Raw genomic sequence first — 19,104 nt, 5'->3', positions numbered from 1 at the left:
TCTTTAGGATGAAAATGGAATGGAAAACACTTTTTAATGAACTAGTTCTAAAGAATATTTTATGCAGTAAATGGAAATGTATATTAAAATATATTTTAAAACATTCTTGCTGGATTTAGGGTAGTGCTACTTAGCCAAACTAAATTTTGCTAGCTTAAGCATGTTTTTAAATTCAGTACAATATAGTCTTTTAAAAGCAATAGGATCTACAAGTACCACATACAATTAAAAACTTTTTCTATGGGGGAAAGCTCTTTGGAAATAGGAATAGAAACCTTCACCTTTTTCATTTTTAAGTTACCTAAGAGTCACCAGAACAGATACTTGCCTGTGTCTTGTGAAAGACTCTGAATGATGCCATACAAATCCAAAACTGTGAATGAGGAAATGGATACGTTGGGCACAATTTTTTTTTGACCATGTAAATGCTTGCATGTACTTAATGCTAAAATTAGATGTATGTCACAGTGGCCTTTTACAGTCTTATGTGATCAATAATTATCTTGTGCCACACAATAAGTTTCATGCTCTGACATATGCTTGATTTTTTGAAAGGGACGGTGTGCACCCTGGAAATTCTGAATAGCATATAATTGGGTTGACAATTCAGTGGACCCTTTGCTCCTCCTCACTGAGCATGCAGTGTGTCAAGTCCTCTCCCCAGAGGGGAGGAGACATCAGAAGTCTGTCTGTTCCTACAAGCGGCAGCTGCACTGGGAGTGAGTGCAGCCCAGTTTGATAGCAGCTGTCAGTATTGTTCAGGGACCTGACTTCATGTAAAGAGCAACGGAAGGGCCATGCTGTTCAAGTGCAGTGTCTTTCAAGATAAGAAAAGAAATAGTAATTTAACAGTTTAGGCATCTATTATGAGCATGAAAGATCATGAAACTTCCTTTCAGAATGCAAATAGGCTGGAGCAATCTGTAACAGTAAAAGATGCAATCGAGTAGCCTTTGGCCTTATGCTATCAAGAATACTTACATACAATAAATTTTGAGCATAGGAGAAAAGTTTAATTTTCCTAGCTGATGTGCATGTGCATGGTTTCTCTTGATTAGATAAAATCAGTGCTTTTGTCAGGGTTTGACTTCTTTCCCCTCCTTTCTTTCTCTCTTTACGTGGTGTTGTTTCCTGACACTAGATGATTCAAGAGTTTCCCAATTGGCTTGCCTCAGTTAGAGCAGTTCCTGTTGCTGCTGGGCCATATGTGAGTTCTGGAAGGGAACAAAGCCTTTAATTAGTAGGAACAACTCTTTGAAATAAAAGATGATTTTGAACTATCTTTATTTTATACTTTTATATCCAGTTGAACAAGTGGAAGCCTAGCAGAGGACAGACTGTGAGGATAGGGACTTGTATTCTCATGGGACTGAGATCTTCAGAGAGTTTACCTACAAAGTCAGAAGCCAGGCTTTGGAATCAGTGTAACCTAAGCATGTAGAGAATAGAATGAATGAATTGACACATTTGAAAAAAAAAAAGTAATATAGTTGGACTCAGTGAGCTTGTAAGCAGTGCTAATTCTTGGTGTTGATTAAAAATTCTTACTTTAGGAAAGAACTGTGGATATTTGGTTATTAACAATCATTTCTCTGGCCTTATAGTTTTCCTGCATGTTCTTGAAGGCTTTAGCTTCCAGCCATGGGGTAGCAGTGTACCTCCTCAGCAATTTTTTAAAAATTACATTTTTTAATATTTTTTATATTAAAGTTGAATTAAGTAATTATTTTGCTAGATAAATAATAATTCAAAGGTTTCTGTATTGTTTAAAAGGTAAGTATACCTGTTAACTCCTTGGCACTACTGCAGCTGCAGACAGTGTCCACATTTAGGGTTAAGGGAGAATCCAGATCATGGTATAAAAGAATTAGGTAGATTACCATGAGGAAATTTTAATTATTTTTAGAGAGATATGATCTGGCTGGAAAATCAGAGGTACTAAAAGTTCGTTCTAGGAAGTATAAGGGACAGTTAAACTGGTCTATCTAGGTGTAAACTATGCAAAATACCTTAGATTTACTTTCAAAATAATAAACTAGGTGGTTTTATGAGTAGAATATGCAAATATCTGAATGGGAAATAGAAGCAGCAAACTGGGATCTTTTTTAGGATTGCATTTTAGTTGCATGATTGGAGTGTACCACTGAGTAGTCAGGTATGTCTTATTTTGCCTTTTGAGGTGGGCTGCTAATGGTGCTATGAAATACGTATCTTTTGGATTGACAGTTCTCTTGAGACAGATTGAGTTGTAGGCCTCTGAGAGGCCTCTCCACTGTTGTGTGAGGTGATTGGCTAAAGGATTAGCAAGATGTAGGATTATTTTTCTTCTCTTGCCTGTGGTTGCCAGCTATCTCTGAGATTGTACTGTGTGAAGCTTAAGAGGATGAGGCTAACCTCTTGAGGGTTTATTCTTATGAGTGTGTAGTTAATCCTTAGAAAGCCTATAAATAACTAGGCTCTATGTTTCATTATAAAATAGAAATACAGACTAGAGCAAAAATGAATGCAGAATTTAGTGCAAGGGAAGAGCTAAGCAGCTGTAGCATTACTTTAGATCCTCCTCAGTCATGATCTGCATTATGTGCCGAGGGAGGGAAAAATGCCTAGTGCTTTTAAATTAAATAAAATGGGATCTAGTGAGCACAAGACACTGTGTCCTCACTTTTAACATAAACTAGTGAGCCCCAAGTCTAAATTACTGAACTCTGGCAATAGGAACTCTGGCAAAAGTGTGGCAAACCCCTGGGTTATTCTCCATTTTATTTTATTTTTTTAAATGTAGAAACCTAAATTACATGCTAGGATACTGTCATGGTAGGTGCTTTTAGGATACAAAGGCTCCAGAATTTTAAACTAAGTTTAAAATAGGTACCAAAGGAAGATGGTATTTGTCAGCATGACGATTAGTATTCTCAAAATACCAGTCCTCAAACAGTAGTCAGATTTTTATTGTTAGTGCCACTAAGTTTGAGGAAAAATAAGAAAGCATTATTGATACGTATTGGTAGTTTGTCCTACTCAAAACAGAAAACCGGGGAGAAGATGTATAAAATGTGAACGAATAGATAGTGTTAACCAAACTTGGTTTCTGTCTGACACCTCCGCCCGCCTCCCTCGCCTCCCTCCACCACACACACTCCCAGCGCTCTGGACTGATGGGGAAATAGAGGACCTTGGAGCAGCAATATAGAGAAGGATAGTGTCTAAATGAGACAGTAATTTCCTGGAGAAGAAGATACTCTTGGTTGTTCAAGAGGGAGTCAAATGAGTCCAAAAAAATGTAGTTGAGCTGCAAGCCAGACCTCCCTTATCATGCAGGATTTCACGTGTGGGTGGATAGAAAAAGCTGCATCTTGGATCTTGTCCAAAAAGAAAAACAAAAGATCTTTAGGCCCCTCTCTCCTCTATATCTAATATCTAAGTTACAAGTCAAAGGCGAGACCAAGTACATGGTTACAAATTTGTGAATCTAAACAGCTTTCAAGAAAGGAGTGAAAGGGAGATGGTTGAAAAAAAAAAATGCTTTTAGCTAGAGCTCAAACCTGAAGATATGCAGCTGCAACTGTGAATGCAGAGAGAAGGTAGATTATGATGAGATGAACATGTGAGGTACTAATAGTGACTTGATATCACTTGCTAGATTACTAAGCAGAAGTTGGGGATGTGGGATGTACATGTTGAATGGTGTGGAGCTGTAAATTGGTCTGTTTTGCAGCAGGACAGAGGTGTGGGGGGACTGGTAAGATTAGAAAAACCTGTATAAGTGGCAACAGCAAATAGAGGACTAGAAAATTCAATGGAGAATGGGTTTCAGGAAGGGTTAGGTAGATAGAAGCAGAAGAGATTGATGTGCTAGAAGAAATGATTCCTTCCTTTTGTGAACTTGACTCCAAATTGTTCTGTTCAGTGGAATGGGAAGGACTAAAGTTGGGTCAAAATGCTGGAAGAGTACAATTCAAGGCAAGGATTTACAGAGAGTGTGTTCAGTGAGCTTTAATAAAGAGAATATAGAAGGGCTTATGGAAAAACAAAATGAAGGTTAGGGATGGGTTTGCTTTTGAAAGTGGTTGAGACAGAGGAGCATTTATATATATATATATATATATATATATATAAAATTCATTGGCACAGAAGGGCAGGTTATTTAATCCCAGAGGAAAGGATTGCTTCCTCCACAGAGTGATTCAGAGCACCTCTCTCAATTTGAAGCATATGGAGGCAGAATAGCTTTCCATGTTTGAAGATACTTTTTGTGAATATTAGTCACTTTTTTCCCTAAGTTAGCAAGGAACAAAAAGGAGACAGACTGAAGAGATGAGTATACCTTCTCTCTTAAAAATATCTGCTTTGCATTCATACTTGGTAAGACAAGTTGGAGAATTGAAGCAGGTGAAGAGTCAGTAGGCTGAGATAAAAATGTGATATGACCTTCAGTGCTCTTGACAAAAGCCTGAGATATGGTGGGTTTGGAGGAAGAAGGAGTTTGATGGGAAGAATAAATTGGTTCTCCCAGACAAAAGAGAACTCAGCTGGCACTGCACATGAGGTGAAATTAAGTGTAGCTTGGCCATGGAGTTGTACTGCAACACGAGTAGGAATACAGAAGGTTGTTTGGAGTTTACATGTTGAATGATGTAGATCTGTAAGTTGGACTACTTTGTGATAGAAGAGAGAGGTGTGAAGAATGAAACATACAGATCTGAAAGGAAATAAGGTCTAGTTTTGCACTGAGATGAACTGTCAGTGTGCTGATGGGAGAAAGAGTGAGTTCTTGGTGTGGACTGCACAGGCAAAACATACCTGTAACTGAGTGACTGTGCAAACATGGAGTTAGTGGGAATAGGAAAGTGCAGAGAGGCTGGATGGAGACATGGGTGAGCACAAGTACTATGAATATTAGACCTTTCTACTTCATCATTACTATCTTCATGTTCTGCAAGTTTTAAATTTCTGGAGACTAAAAGAGCCTGGAAGAAAAATAAGTACTTTTTAAGATAATCATATGTCAGTAATAAAAATCCCTAGAGTAATATCTTTAAGTCATTCCCAAATTGGTGCATGCTTGAACTAGTTGGTTTTGGCTGCTGTGGCAGCAGGAACATGCTTTTGACATGTTGGTGGATGGTAGTGGCATGCTAACAGTAGCTAAAAAGGCAAATACGTAGATTTGAGGTTAGAAGGTGAGTAATAGCAGGAACTTATAGTTGCCCCAGAAAAAAAATGTGCTGGCAGTTTCTGCAAACCAGAAGCAATGTGTGCTGACAGCTTCATTCTAGAGACTTAAGGCTTGCCTTTGAGTCTTCAGATAAAGCAATATGTACTTGTCTAAAGAAAAGCTTTGTTCACAAACTGACTTAAACTGACAGTGAGCAGAAGAATGTAGCTGGTTTCAAAAAAACAGCCTTTGTCTTTTCTGGACCAAGAGAATTTAAGGTCGTCTTCTGTGGTTTTGAATTTGTTACTTTCCTTTAGAGTCTGTTAAGTCCTTTGGTGAAGACATATTTTCCTGCACAAGGATACTTTTTTTCCATTTTTACTCTTGACTCTCTTGACTCTACCCTTCCATTCCCTCCTGCCCTGGGACATCTGTCCTTCATGAAAGCTTCTCTGGTTCCTAAGGGGGGAAAAAAACCTGAAACACTTATACAAGGACCCTTAGAACTTGCTCTCCTGACTCGTTTGTTTCCTTTTTTTGCTATAAACTGTTTGAGGCAGGAACTGTTCATAAGCCAGCTCTGTAAATATGTATTTTTAGAAGAATAGCTATCAGTGAAAAAGCTATATATGCAAACACACATAAGAACTTTTATATATTTAGATTATATATTGGTTGTTTATACTTTTATAGATTTATAATATATACATACTAGTATGTATAATATATAGCAAACAGTATATGTACTGTGTAACAATATAGTAATGATATAGTACATTAAGATATATATCATATATACACAATGACATATTTTAGAAAATGTTATGCATGTGTGTATATACATGTAAGGTTATGCTATCAAAAGGGCTTCTTTAACTCATGGGCTACTTGTGTTGCCAGCATAGCTGCTGATAAAAGCACTAGCCATGCTTCAATGGATCTGTACTTGGTACAAGCTACGAAGTTTTAGGTTGACTTACAGTGCCTAAAAGCAGTGGAGGAGGGAAGAAAACCCTTCTTTTCTGTTGGCAAAAGACCTTATGTGAATGCAGCTACACCAGTGGAGTGCTAATGCACCTTGGGGAGGAGATGTCGCTGAACTGGAAGAATTCCATCTGCTGGCAATATCCTGTGTCCTCGTTGTGGAGCTCTGCCAGCGTGGGATGATCCGCAGAGGCTCCACTGTGTAGCTAGGCTGCTACTGCAGATCTAATCTTGTGAAAGTGCCAGTCATGCTGGCAGTACTATATAATTATTCCCTCTATGTCAATGGGATGTTAAAAATCTTGACATTTAACAATTATCACTAAACTTTTGTTAAATAGTTAATTGCTGATCACTTTAGCGGATAAACAACTGATGGGCGCATTCACTGAGTGCAGTGACAAATCATTTGGGTGGGGTCACCCACATCTGTCATTCCTGTTTACAAGAGTGATCTTTTTGAAGAGCCCTGAAGTGTAATATCTCTTTATCTTTCTAATTCTGGTGCCTGGGCTTGCCCACCAAAATCCCAGAAGGAAGGGCAGAGAGACCTAGCTGTTTGAAGTGAGACACAAAGGCACAGCAAAAATTAGAGTTGCTGTTCAGCATAGTGTTAAGGAAAAGACAGAGTGCTGCTTGCTTTCTTGCAGTCTATATGTCTGTGATCTATAACAGTGATGTGGGAACTAATCAATGGCTTATAATCAACTCTTGGGAATTATTTTTATATATTGCTATTAGATTGGGGAGCACTGAGAACCTGTTTCTCAGTTCTATGGATGTAAAGCTAACTACAATACGAAAATCTAAAAATGGGATCTTGTGTTTCAACGGAAAGACTGTGTGTGTACTTGTAGGTAAGCTGGTACTAGCTATGTAATTTGAATTCATAACAACCCAAGCCTTTCTCCTGTTGAAAGACTTAATTTTTCATTTTTCCCATTTAACAAAAAAAAAATCCTCATGAAATACAGAACATATTCTAAAATACAAGCTAAAGAATATATTTAGTATTTATGTGTCTTACATAAATATTTTAAGGAGCTCTCTCAAAAAAAAAAGTTCCTCTTGTAGTAACGAAAAATTGGATAGAGAGTTTTGCTTGGTAGATGCAGGCTTCAGTATAACTGCTTTGACCCTTATTGCCTGTATGAGTTGCCTTCTGTGGGCTTTTTGGAGGTGACCCATGTACACCAGTGGTTTGCTGGCCCCATATTAGAATCTGTGTTCTTTTCCTGTGTTGCAATTTTTCTGTGGAATCTTTTTTTCTCTTTAAATACACCACCAATCAATAAATACTTATTTTTGTTCCAGAGAAGTTAGTGTGGCAGCTTCATGACTGCAACTAGTTTTTAATTTCTTCCTTTAGATAGAAAAGAACTTTTAGCCTTATAGAGCAAGCGTATGGGGAATTATGCTTGTGTTTATGCTAGCTTTCTTTACTTTAGCAAGATTAAAGAATATAGGTTAATCTCTAAAGCAAGGAGGAAAAAACAAATCAGACTCTAGGGCTGGCCAGGCTTTGTATTCTATGGCAAAACTGTGTAGCATAAATCTGTGAAGAAATAAATTTTACAGTGAAACAGGTATGCATCAGTGTAAAAGTGTAGTGAGGGCACTGGAGCATGAAGTGATTTTCTCAATCTTCATGACCCAGTTGAAATCAACATTGTTTTTCCTGTTTTGAGTTTTCTGAAGGACAAAGAGGATACAAGACTTGATTCTTAAAGGAGGATCCCATAGCAGAGGACTGAAGATGAATTTTGAGGAGGAAAATAACACAGGGAGGAAGAAATCAAGGGACCAAGTAGAAAAAGGAGTTAGAGGAAAAAAGATTAGACTCTAATTGAGAACAATAAACTTCATGTTGTTTTACAGTAGCTTCATGGAGTACTTTGGATGTGCTGAGGGTCTTGGGTTTTTGTTTGTTTTGTTTTGTTTTTTAATAATAGGTGAAGGTGGCAGAGGGGCTTAGTTTGTTAGTGCGCTTATAATTGCTGTATCAACAAAGCAGTGAAATATAACTTCTCAGCCTTATTTCAGTTACCTTAGAGATTAAGTTAATTTGTGACAAAGGGAGTGTGTATGTGGGGGAGGGGGGGGATCAGTTTTCTGGTTTATATAAGGCAATTTATGTGACCCCTCAGTACTTCAAAAAAAAAAAAAAGTTGATGTGCAATTGAGACTTAGTAGTGTTGTTTGAACAAATGGAAACAGGAGCTGTGAAAAACTTTGAAGAGCTTTCTGTTCAAAAATTTAACATTAGTTAATGATTCCCATAAGATTCCCATAGTAGAAAACAACAACAAAGAACAAACTGAAGATAACTTTTTCATCTTCTTTCTGAATTTCACATTTACTTTCTGACATCAATTCTCTACACAGTAAAAAGTTTTACTTACTTTTTTTTTTTTTTTGTGGGAGTGGAAAACTACTGGTAAGACCCAAAGATGCTATCCTATGCATCTTCTGTAATAAAGCATGAAAAAGGAACAGGATTTTTCCCATGAGACAGTTGTGTCTTTAATCATGCCATTGCCAGAAAAATTTTATATGTATGAAATATATGGCTTTGGATAGCTTTTGCCAGTACTGTCCTTCTGTGGCTTGAATCTCTGTAGTACAATGGCATTTTGCATGGTTTATAGATGGAAGAGGCTTGATGAAGACACTGTTTCTTTGTTCTGAAGAGACATTCTCTTCCTGCACCCAAGACACTGTGGCTTGTTGACATAATGGACAGTTTTCAAATAATTTCTACAGAACTATAAAGGCTCTGTTCTTGGATCACTAGGTAGAGATGCAGTGGTTGGCACTGTCAAGTTTGTTTATTGTGGTATAGTGTAGCTTCCTATCTGTCAGAATAAAATCTGCACATATAGAAGAAGTGGAAGTAAGAAAACCAAATGAACCAAAATAAACACAGATGTTTCAAAGGAATGAGGTAGAAAATTAAGCACAGATAGTAGCAGCTGACTCATTTTTTTCTAAAATGCGTTTAAACAGGGAGAAAACAGAAAGCAATAAGAATTGAAGAAACACAGAATGCCTGAGGTTAGATGGGACACCTGAACGTCATCTGGTCCACCTCCCCTACTCAAGCAGGACCACTTAGAGCCACTTGTGCAGGACCATGTCCGTATGGTTTTTGAGTATCTCCAAGGATGGAGACTCCACAACCTCCCTGGACAACCTGTGAGAGCACTTGGTCACCATCACAGTAAAACAAAGTGTCTCCTTATGCTCAGGAGGCCTCCTGTGTTTCAGTTTGTGCTCATTGCCTCTTGCCCTGTTATTGGGCACCACTGTAAAGAGCCTGTATCTGTCTTCTTGGTGCCCTCCCTTCAGCTATTTGTATACATTGATAAGATCCTTCCTGAGCCTTCTCTAGGCTAAGCAATCCCAGTTCTATCAGCCTGTCCTCATATGAGAGATGCTCCAGTCCTTTAATCATCTTTGTGTCCCTTCATTAGATGCTCTCCAGTATGTTCATGTCTCTCTTGTACTGGGAAGCCCAAAATGGGACACAATATTCTAGGTGTGGCTTCAACAGTGATGAGTAGAGGGGAAGGATCACCTCCCTTGACCTGCTGGCAATATTTTGTCTAATGCAGCCCAGAATGCCATTTACCTGCTTTGCCACAGGGGCACGTTTCTGGTTCATGTTCAAGTTGGTGTCTGCCAGGACTCTCAGGTCCTTTTCTACGTAGCTGCTTTCCAGCAGGACAGCCCCCAACATATATGGGTGCATGAGATTGTTCCTCCCCAGGTGCAGGACTTCACAATTCCTTTTATTGAACTTTATGAGCTTCCTGTCAGCCCATTTTTCCAGCCTCCTGAGGTCCCTGTACAGGCATATGGTGTATCAGCCACTCCTCCCAGTTTTGTGTTATCAGCACAAGAAAGCAAACTCAGAACTTAGTTCTGCAGATCGCTGATACGGTAGAAGATTAGGGTTAAATAGATCAGAAGGAAGTGTCTTGCAGGGACTGCTAACATGCTTTGTGATTAGTTAGTGTAATGGTGGTATTGGCAAGGAAAAAGGAAGATCCAAAAGCAATGACGAGGAAATACAGCTTCCACTGCTGAAACAAAGCTAGTAAATAGGGGGTAGTAAACAATCCATATTAGGTAGTTTATATATCAGTCTGTGCACCTATTATAGAATGGTCGGATTGAAAGAGATCAAGTGTACTGCCCTGACCATGGGCAGGGTCATCTCTCACTATATCAAGTTGCATAAAACCCTGTCTGTCCTGACCTTGAACACTTCAAATGATGGGGCACCCATAACTTCTCTGGGCAACCTGTTCCAGTGAGTCACCGCCCTTACTGTAAAAAGTTTCTTCCTTATGTCCAATCTAAACCTACCTTTTTCAGTTTAAAACCATTGCCCCTTGTCCTGTTACTACAGGCCCTGGTACAAAGTATCTCTTCATCTTTCTTATAGGCCCACTTTATATATTGAAAGGCTGCAATAAGATGACCCTGGAGCTTTCTGTTCTCCAAGCTGAAAAAAACCAACTCTTTCAGCCTTTCTTCATAGAAGAGGTGCTCCAGCAATTTTTTTTTTTTTTTTTTTTTTTTTCCCTCCTCTGAATCTTCTCCTCCAGGTCTATGTCATTCATGTATTGGACACTCCAGAGCAGGATGAAGTACTCCAGGTTGGGTCTCATGACAGTGGAGTAGAGGGGCAAAATCCCCTCCCTTGCCCTGCTGGCCACACTTCTTCTGATGCAGCCCAGGAAATTATTGGCTTTCTGGGCTGCAAGTGCATATTGCTGGTGAATGTCCAATTTCTTATCCATCAGTATCCTTAGGTTTTTTCCGCAGGCCTGCTCTCAGTCCCTTCATTTCCCAGCCTGTATTGATACTGGGGGTTGCCCTGGCTCAGGTGCAAGACCTTGCACTTGGCATTGTTGAACCATATGAGGTTCACATGATCCTACTTCCCAAGCTTGTCCAGGTCCCTCTGGATGGCATCTTGCCCCTCAAGTGGATCAACTGCAACACTCAGCAAACTTGCTGAGTGTGCATTCAGTCCCACTGTCTGTGTCATTGATGAAGATACTGAATAGTGTTGGTCCCATTGTAGACCCTTGAGGGACGGGACATCATTAGTTAATGGTTTCCACTGGGACATCGAGTCATTGACCCTTTTTAGATTGAGTCTCTTTGGATGAGATCATCCAGCCAGTTCCTCATCCGTCTAACAAGCTATCCACCAAACCCATTTCTTCAACTGAGTGGCAAGAACATTGAGAGGGACCATATCAAAGGCCTTCCAGAAGCCTAGGTAGGTGACTTCTGTAGCTCTTTCCTTGTCCACTGCAGTCGTTCCATTGTAGAAGAATGTGGATATATTCTTAAGGGATGTTGTTTGTCATCTTGCAGTATGTTCTTCCCTGTAGCTGAAACACTCTTTTGAAAGTACCTACAGAAACTTAAATGCAAATACGAATTAATCGCTTAGACTGTCTAATGAATTTACTTGTTCTAGGTGTGACTGTTGGTAGCTGTTGGTAGCACGGGTTGTGTGTGCAAGGCTTTGGATTTTTTTAGAATGAGGGAGAAGACTGGATCTGACAGGAGCATAAACTTGAGTTGTTTTTTTTTGTTTTGTTTTGTTTTGTTTTTTTGTTTTGTTTTTTTTTTTTTTTTTGGAATGTGGCATTTTCCATGTTTGTTTTAAGAATCTTTTTAAACAGCGAGCGAGAAGGTTATCACTTGGTTGACTAGCTGTATGTGCTCAAACACTGGCCCTCATGTTCATAGACATTTGATACAGGCTCTCACTTCCTTCTGCTACTTAAGCAAGTAAATAAAAAAACCTGAAGGTTTCCCTTTGGGAAGGGAGAGATGGCAATGAAATTGAACAAGTAGTGTATGTTTTTCTCTCATGTCTTTCTGCCTACTTGAGTTTTAACAAAATCACTTTTCTTCAGGTTTACACAAGTGACATGAAGTAGTTCCCTTTACATTTTAGGTCTCCAAATGACTTTTGGGTTTGCCAGACACTTTTTAGGAACACCTCTATGGAGATCAGGGGAATGTGTTGATAGTGTTACTAGTGCTAGTGCTTATAAGATTTTTTTTGAAAACTTTTTCCACTCTCAGGTGTTTATTTAGAAGTGCACAAGAGATGACAGCTGTTGTAGTTTGGGACCAGGTATAACCTTTTTTCCACTGTTATTATCACATCCGAATTTTTAATTCAGTGCTTTTTCAACAGATACTGAATAGCACATCACACATCTGTTTAAGAACAGAAGAATGCTTTAACTGTTTAAAGCTAGGAATTCAAAACTAGATTTTTAAGTAAGCCATGTGTGTTTGTGACCTCAGCAGAGCTACTTTAAGGTGAGAAATGGGATTGTAGGAGCTCATGCTCTGTCTTGGTAAGTAAGGAGCCTAAAGGAGGCATGTCATTGTTTATGTATAGTAAGTCTTTGTGAAACAGATTTCCTAACTCTGTCTGTGGAAGTCTCTGGCAGAGATTGAAAATTAATTCCAAATTTTATGTCCTAGTTAAAGAGCTCTTTATAGCTGGAACTTGCCTAGGGTGTTGTGGGAGAGTAACTGTCCTTCCTTTAAAATTTTTAGGAGATACTTGCTCAGAGAAGCAGGTGCTCTTCATATGTTGATTTTTGGGTCTTTGTGGTCTGGTTAAGGGTATACTGGGAAAAAAATTGAGGCAATAAAATCTGCATATGAAGAACTTCTGTTTTTGCAACGAAATGGTGGCGAACTACTGGTGTTTTTAAAATCAATGCTATGGCTAATTATCTCAGTGCGGTCACTTACCTATGCATCATTGCACTCTTCTCTGCCTTCCCACTTCCCTCTGAAAGTGGACACAGCCCTTGCTCTGTAAGTAATGATAATAATTGGTAGTAAGACAGGCCTGTTACTCATCCGTTTTTGAGCACATTTCTTATGGCAGGTGTCTACTTTTTAATTAAGCGCTAATGAGCATGCCTAGTAGACCATGATACTGCTGCCAACTTACTCTGTTTTATATCTCACTGCTGCTAACCTCTTAAAAGGTGACAGAGCAGGCATTAGTGTCTTTGAAGTGACAGGAAAGCAATTATATGCATAACATAATTGTTTCTAGGATCTGCTGTGACAAATGTCTAGTTACTAAATACATCTGGTGAGCGCTGCTGTTATCCATCTTCTTGGTCTTTAGTTTCTTCCTTTGTGTGCAGCACATGTTCCCTTTTCCTCTTCTAGAAAGATAATACAATATACTTCTAACAATTCAAGTTTTTAAGTAAACAGAGCATGAACTTCTGGAAAGGTTCATCTTTATCTATGTATCTTATCTATCTAGGGACAACTTTAAACCTATTATGAATAGATAATATATAAACAATAAATCAATATACTTTAGTCTTAAATAGCAGTGATCCTCACAGAATAAACATTAAACCACAGTATAACTTTTTTGGCTTAAAAGACCATGATCAGGTTTTCAGTCTTAAGTCTGTGTAACATAGTTGGATATTTAAGCATCTTTGGGTACCATTTTCCTTTACTACCTTCAGTAACTATTTTTCAAATTTGCTATGATGTTATGCAGAGTGATGTGTTTCCACTTACAGCTCTTGTATTCTGTTCTACACTTTAAACTAGACATTACTCCCTATCCTTGGTATGCAATACTGCCAGAGAAACAGGACGTAGCTTTTCTTGTCACATGCTTTCAGCTTCAGAACCTGTTAGAGGGGATTGATCTGTTCCTTATTTCTGGGACTACCCTGTGTTTAGGCTCCATAGCAGAGCCAGGGAAGTGGTAGGTAACGTGTCCCTAACAGTTTGATATCTAAAGACGCTAAGCTATGCTTCCTGAAATTATATGGGTTAACTTGTTTGCTAATTGAATGGAGCAAGAGAGGCATGAATAAAGGGAATCTTCATAGGCTTCCTGAAGGGATAGAGACAAAAATGGAAACAATTTAACTTAATTTCCCTTTTTTGACCTTCCTATGCCCACTCTGCAAAAAAAGCTAATTTGAGCTCGCTGTTGGAGAAGGGAGCAGGTTTTTCTCCAGGAAACAAATTTGGAAGGGATAAATCACTTTTTGTTCTTGGCCAATCGCACACCACAACTAGGTAATCCAATGTAATAGTGCAGCTGGGGACAAGTAAGGCCAATGCCATGAATGCAGTACAGTACTGCTGATGCATGTTTTTTCATGGCTAAAGTGCAAATGACTGACCTGGCTTAAGTGGTCAACAAGGAAGGGAACAATGTAGATACCACTTCTCTGAGAAAGCCTGCCAAAACATCAGGTTGTCTTCTGATGTGAGGAAACATGCTGGAAACTACTAAAGTCCTAATAAAGTCTGTGAGAAGAGAGATGTCTTCTTGTTCTTTGGAGGCTGGATCAAAAAACAAATGAGACCAAAACCACCAAAAAAAACCCCAAACAAAACCCCTACTTTACAGAGACTTTACAGTGCTCTTTACTGACATTTCTTCAGTTAAATGAGCTTTCAGTAGCAATAGCTGCTTGATTTTAAAGAAGGCAGCCTACTGCTTTTACTATTTCAAATAAAAATAATACTTCTTTCAAAATCTTAGTTTTGAGTTGTTGAAAACACATTAAGATAGAAGAATAAGAACTACCTCTCTCTTATCTTGCTTTTTAAGCATACTGAAAAGTTGCCAAGAATAGTGATCAGATATACATATTACAGTGAAGACTAGTGAGGCTTGTTATGCAGCACAAGAAAATAAATTCCTGATACATGGTGTGAGAAAGATTTGGTTAACTTGTGGCTTTATAGAATTAACTAAAGGGATTGCGGTAAATTTTAAGATTTGTCTTGTATATCAAAAATAAGTAAATGATGGCTGCTTTACAGTTGGGACAGCATAAAAGTGAAAGATTAGCAGGTTCGGGCCAGAGTTCTTCAGTGTCGGTCACTTGTGTCTACATAAATTTATAAACAGTGCAAGGCATGTCTTGGGATGGGGTTATGAGAAATAAAAGTGTAGGGGTGCAGTAGTTAACTAAATAGTAATAAATTAAGTCATTAATATGCCAGGAGATTTCATGCAGCTATTGTTGACCGTTTGTCTTGAAGAGTCTTGGGACCTATGGAAGCAGATAAAATATTTTTGCGTTAATTTGACTTGAGTTATTTTGCAGTAGCCTGTGAAATACTGTGAGCTTGAGTCTAAGTATGATTTCAGTAGCTGTCAGCAGTACTGTAACAACTTTGCCTTCTCTTACATGACCGCTGGCATTCACCAGGTCAAACTCTTATGTCTAGCTGAGCTCATTCTGTTTGGGAATTTGCTTATCTGTCTTCTCTTTGATCCCATGAATTGGGTGGTACTTCAGCTTTTTTCATGGTGTCTGCCTTCAGAAGAGGGATGGTGGAGCATGGCCAAGGTGGAGAGGTTTGTTGTGTCTTCTGTTCATACGCTGAGGCAAAAGGAAGCAGGAAAGGGGCAGAAAATCTGTTTACCTGTAACAGACTAAAAAGGACCTATGACTAGGTTAAAGATGGTTTTGAAACTTTATTTTCTAAATAAAGCTGTGCTTAACTTTTTGACAAATTAAATGGTTAGCTGAACTTGGAAAGTATTGATAAAACCATAACAGCTTTAACTAGAAAATATCTTAATATCTGAACTGTTGGGACGTCATAGCATTATAAGGACTCTGTTTCTAAAACTGCTTACAGGTTATTTTGCCAGGTTGGTTACAGGGTTGTATATCCACTCATTATGATACTGATCTTGCAAGTTGCTTTTGAAACAGATGAAAGTATTTTAATTCATTAATATCATGTTTCATTTTGGGAATTCCATGGCCTTATTGGTGTTACCTGGAATACCTGGATTTTAAGCTCAAAGTTCATTTCTAAACACAGTGATGTTTAATGATTTTTTTTTTTTCCCCAAAATCTTGGCTAGAATAAAATATAAATTTAACTATCCTAAATATGAAATTGAGCAGCATCTTTTAGCTTTTATTAAAATATTCAAAATAGAAACTGCTTACTATTTCCAAATTGAAGGAAGGGGTGGGGGGAGTTTAAGTGAGTCTTGCCAGTGACACTTGTTTTCTTTTGTTTTTTTTTTTTTTTTTTTTCCCAGAGCAGCAATACTCCTTTCTATAGAAAGGGAAAGGTATTTGGGCCTGCTGCTGCTGCTGTTTTTTTTGTCACCAGTGACGCTGTAGCAGGCAGTAGCTGCCCAAAACAACTTAAAGTAAATGAATATATTCCTCGGGCTGCACAGGAACTATCCAGCTAGTTGGATGGGGTTTTTTTGATTTATGGGACATGATCAGAACTGTCCATAGACAGCATGACATATGGCAGTATGTATAGTGTGGTGGGGCCAAGAAGAGAGGCTAGATTTAAAGCAAACAAACAAATGATAAAATCCACTGTTGATTCTCAAAAATTAACCAAACTTCTCCCTTCTCCTTCCCAAATAATGTGCTATGCATTGTTCTTCTGGGGATGATGATACCTCTGGGAACAGCAGCAGCAGTTGCAGGCTCAACATCTCTCCCATGGCCATGGACCTCCAGTGCCTCTAACACCCCATCCATCAGGACTTCAGCCTCCAGGAATCCCTCCACTTGGAAGCAGCGCTGGCCTTCTTGCCCTTTCTAGTGCTTTGGGTGGGCAGTCTCACTTGGCAATAAAAGATGACAAGAAGCATCACGATGCAGAACACCACAGAGGTGAGAGGCATGGCAGGCCTGATTAGGACACTGTCAAATTTGCACATTGCTGCAAATTATGTGCATCTCTAAAGAATTCAAGTTACATAGAATGAGAAAAAACTGTTAGCAAACTTAAAAATATCTGCATATATACCACTGAAGCAAAATTCAGCTTGGAAGTTTTCAGTATTTCAAATGGGGATCGCTAGGTGTCACTTGCTCTATAGTTTGCAGGGCATTTTGACATCCTGGCAAATGCTTAGTTGTAATACCAGTGGCCTGCACTGTATTGTGGAAAACTGTTAAACTGCATAATGGGTAATTTTTTTCAAAGAAAGTAATGTTGTTAAATGGGTGGGTGGGAAGGTAGGGGGAACAAGAAGTTAAATTTTGAAGTGAATGTGTCCAAACAAAAGATTTAGATAATTGCATCTGTTACTTTAGTTTCATAGGGTTAAATTCTACTACACAATTAAATATTGGGCAAAATTGCACTTGACTAATTTTTGAAAAGAAAATAATTTATTCTGTCATGAAATAAAACTAGGCTTTGTGTATGGTTAAACTGTAAATCATGTTTACAAAATACTGTAATTTTCAGGAAATCACTGTATTAGGAATGTGCAATGACTTATATAAATAAAAGCCATTTTAAAACTGTTCGCGGCTTGTGTTCTAATTTTTTTCCCCCCTTTTTTATTTCTGTTCTTGCCTCTGTGTCTGAACGGGCATGTCTGTGCATTTCTTGGTTACTGCGGGAGCAGACAGAGAGCCAGGCACAGTAAGTACCAACATTCCTGCAAATGTTTCCATTCTACATAATGTAATAATCAGACCTTGCAGTGTTTGTCTGTTTTGTCTTACTTTTAGTCAGTTTCCTGATACTAGACATATGTGTTTACTCTTATTATATCTCTTGGTTTATGCAGAACACCAAGTCATTTTTTTTGAGAATGGTATGAATCGGGTTTGTTTCTGAGCAGGATGATTTTGGGGAAGCTTAAATTTTAGTTTGCTTATTGGGTAGAGGAGAAGCTGCAAATCAAACAGAACATTGACTGCAACTTACAGTATAACATTATTAATCAGAGTTAAGGTTTTTCAGGTAGGAGTTTCAGGAATTACAGTTGCAGAACAGGTGAGAAATTTAAAATTCATGTGTCATGATAGTGTTTGGTCCTAGGGGTTTCTTTAACTGAATCTGTTTGTCCTACAAATGTCTTCACTGCTTAATTTGTGCTTCAGGTATAACTTCCATAGCAATGTTTTTGTGTTTGGTTTTTTTTTTTTTTTCCCCTTCGAGATTAGCTGTAATAGAATTGGTCTAAGACAATATTATCTGAAAACCAGCCAAAGAACTACTTTGTAAGAGCTTTTTATTTTGTTTTGAGTTGTGTTTTGAGTGATATTGCTATATTAATCTGTTGGCCATGGGTATGTGCAACTTTCAGGTCATTTCAAGTAACAAAGCCAATTCTGCTTGTTGATGCCATAGGTGAATTTGAGCTCTACTTTGTTTCTTTTTCTCAATTAGAAAAGACAAGAGCTAGGAAAAGTTATTTGACAGGTATCTTTATGGTACTATTGATTTTTATTGCTGATTTTTTGTTGGTCTTTTTTTTTTAATACAAGGAATTGACAATTATCACTTCATACATGAACTGCTAAAATTATTTGGTTAAAATTAAATCATAGGACTACATGGTTAATGGCTGGTGGGTTTTGGCTGATGTAACTCTAACCATCTAAAACTGGGTCATGTTATTGTGGGAATGCAGGCATCCCTACTATTGTGACACAGTCTGGCTGCAGGTAATGAAGCCAGGCAAAGTAAGCAAGTTTTGCAACTGGAGCTTAAGAAAGTTTTGGGAGACATCAATATGAAAGAACTTTGATGTCCACATTTGTTTCTCTAGGGAACAGACTGACAAAATTTTTCCCACTAACCTTAGATGTTCGTTTATCACTTGTCTTCCCACTGTTCTAGTATCCTGCTTGGACAGCATAGAAATGCAAATGTTCTGAAGTGCTCTATTTTATCAGTAATAATTTGTAGACAGTGAAATCTGACTTCTTTATGTGTTTGGGATTTACATTAGAGTTGGTGTTTATCTTTTGTCCTCATGAAAAACATTGAGCCTGTTTTCTAAGACTTAGGAAGTACTCATAAATTTTGCAAGAAATTTTTTTGCCTTCGTTGTTAAGCATAGATGTTACTATTGTTCTGTAAAGTAAATGCTCTTTTCTTACAGCAGAAAAATATTTTGT

The 19,104-nt window shown here is 38.2% G+C and overlaps 1 protein-coding gene across 8 annotated transcripts in view; it reads left to right on the top strand.

Annotated features, from left to right (window-relative positions):
• Positions 1-19,104, top strand: part of LOC141476967 (transducin-like enhancer protein 1) — a 71,703-nt gene that overhangs the window by 24,060 nt on the left and 28,539 nt on the right. For 3 of the 8 annotated variants that reach the window (XM_074165948.1, XM_074165944.1, XM_074165942.1), the window contains exons 7-8: positions 16,650-16,854; positions 17,601-17,617. In XM_074165948.1, coding sequence (XP_074022049.1) covers positions 16,650-16,854; positions 17,601-17,617 — 222 coding nt within the window. Of the gene's footprint in view, positions 1-16,649; positions 16,862-17,600; positions 17,618-18,657; positions 18,667-19,104 lie in introns of all 8 variants that reach the window. The other 5 variants (XM_074165949.1, XM_074165945.1, XM_074165943.1 and 2 more) reach the window with 3 other exon arrangements.

Source organism: Numenius arquata, chromosome Z (assembly GCF_964106895.1).
Source record: "Numenius arquata chromosome Z, bNumArq3.hap1.1, whole genome shotgun sequence".
Taxonomy (NCBI): Eukaryota; Metazoa; Chordata; class Aves; order Charadriiformes; family Scolopacidae; genus Numenius; species Numenius arquata.
The sequence above is the reverse complement of the archived record's forward strand: the minus strand, read 5'-3'. Positions and strand labels throughout refer to the sequence as shown.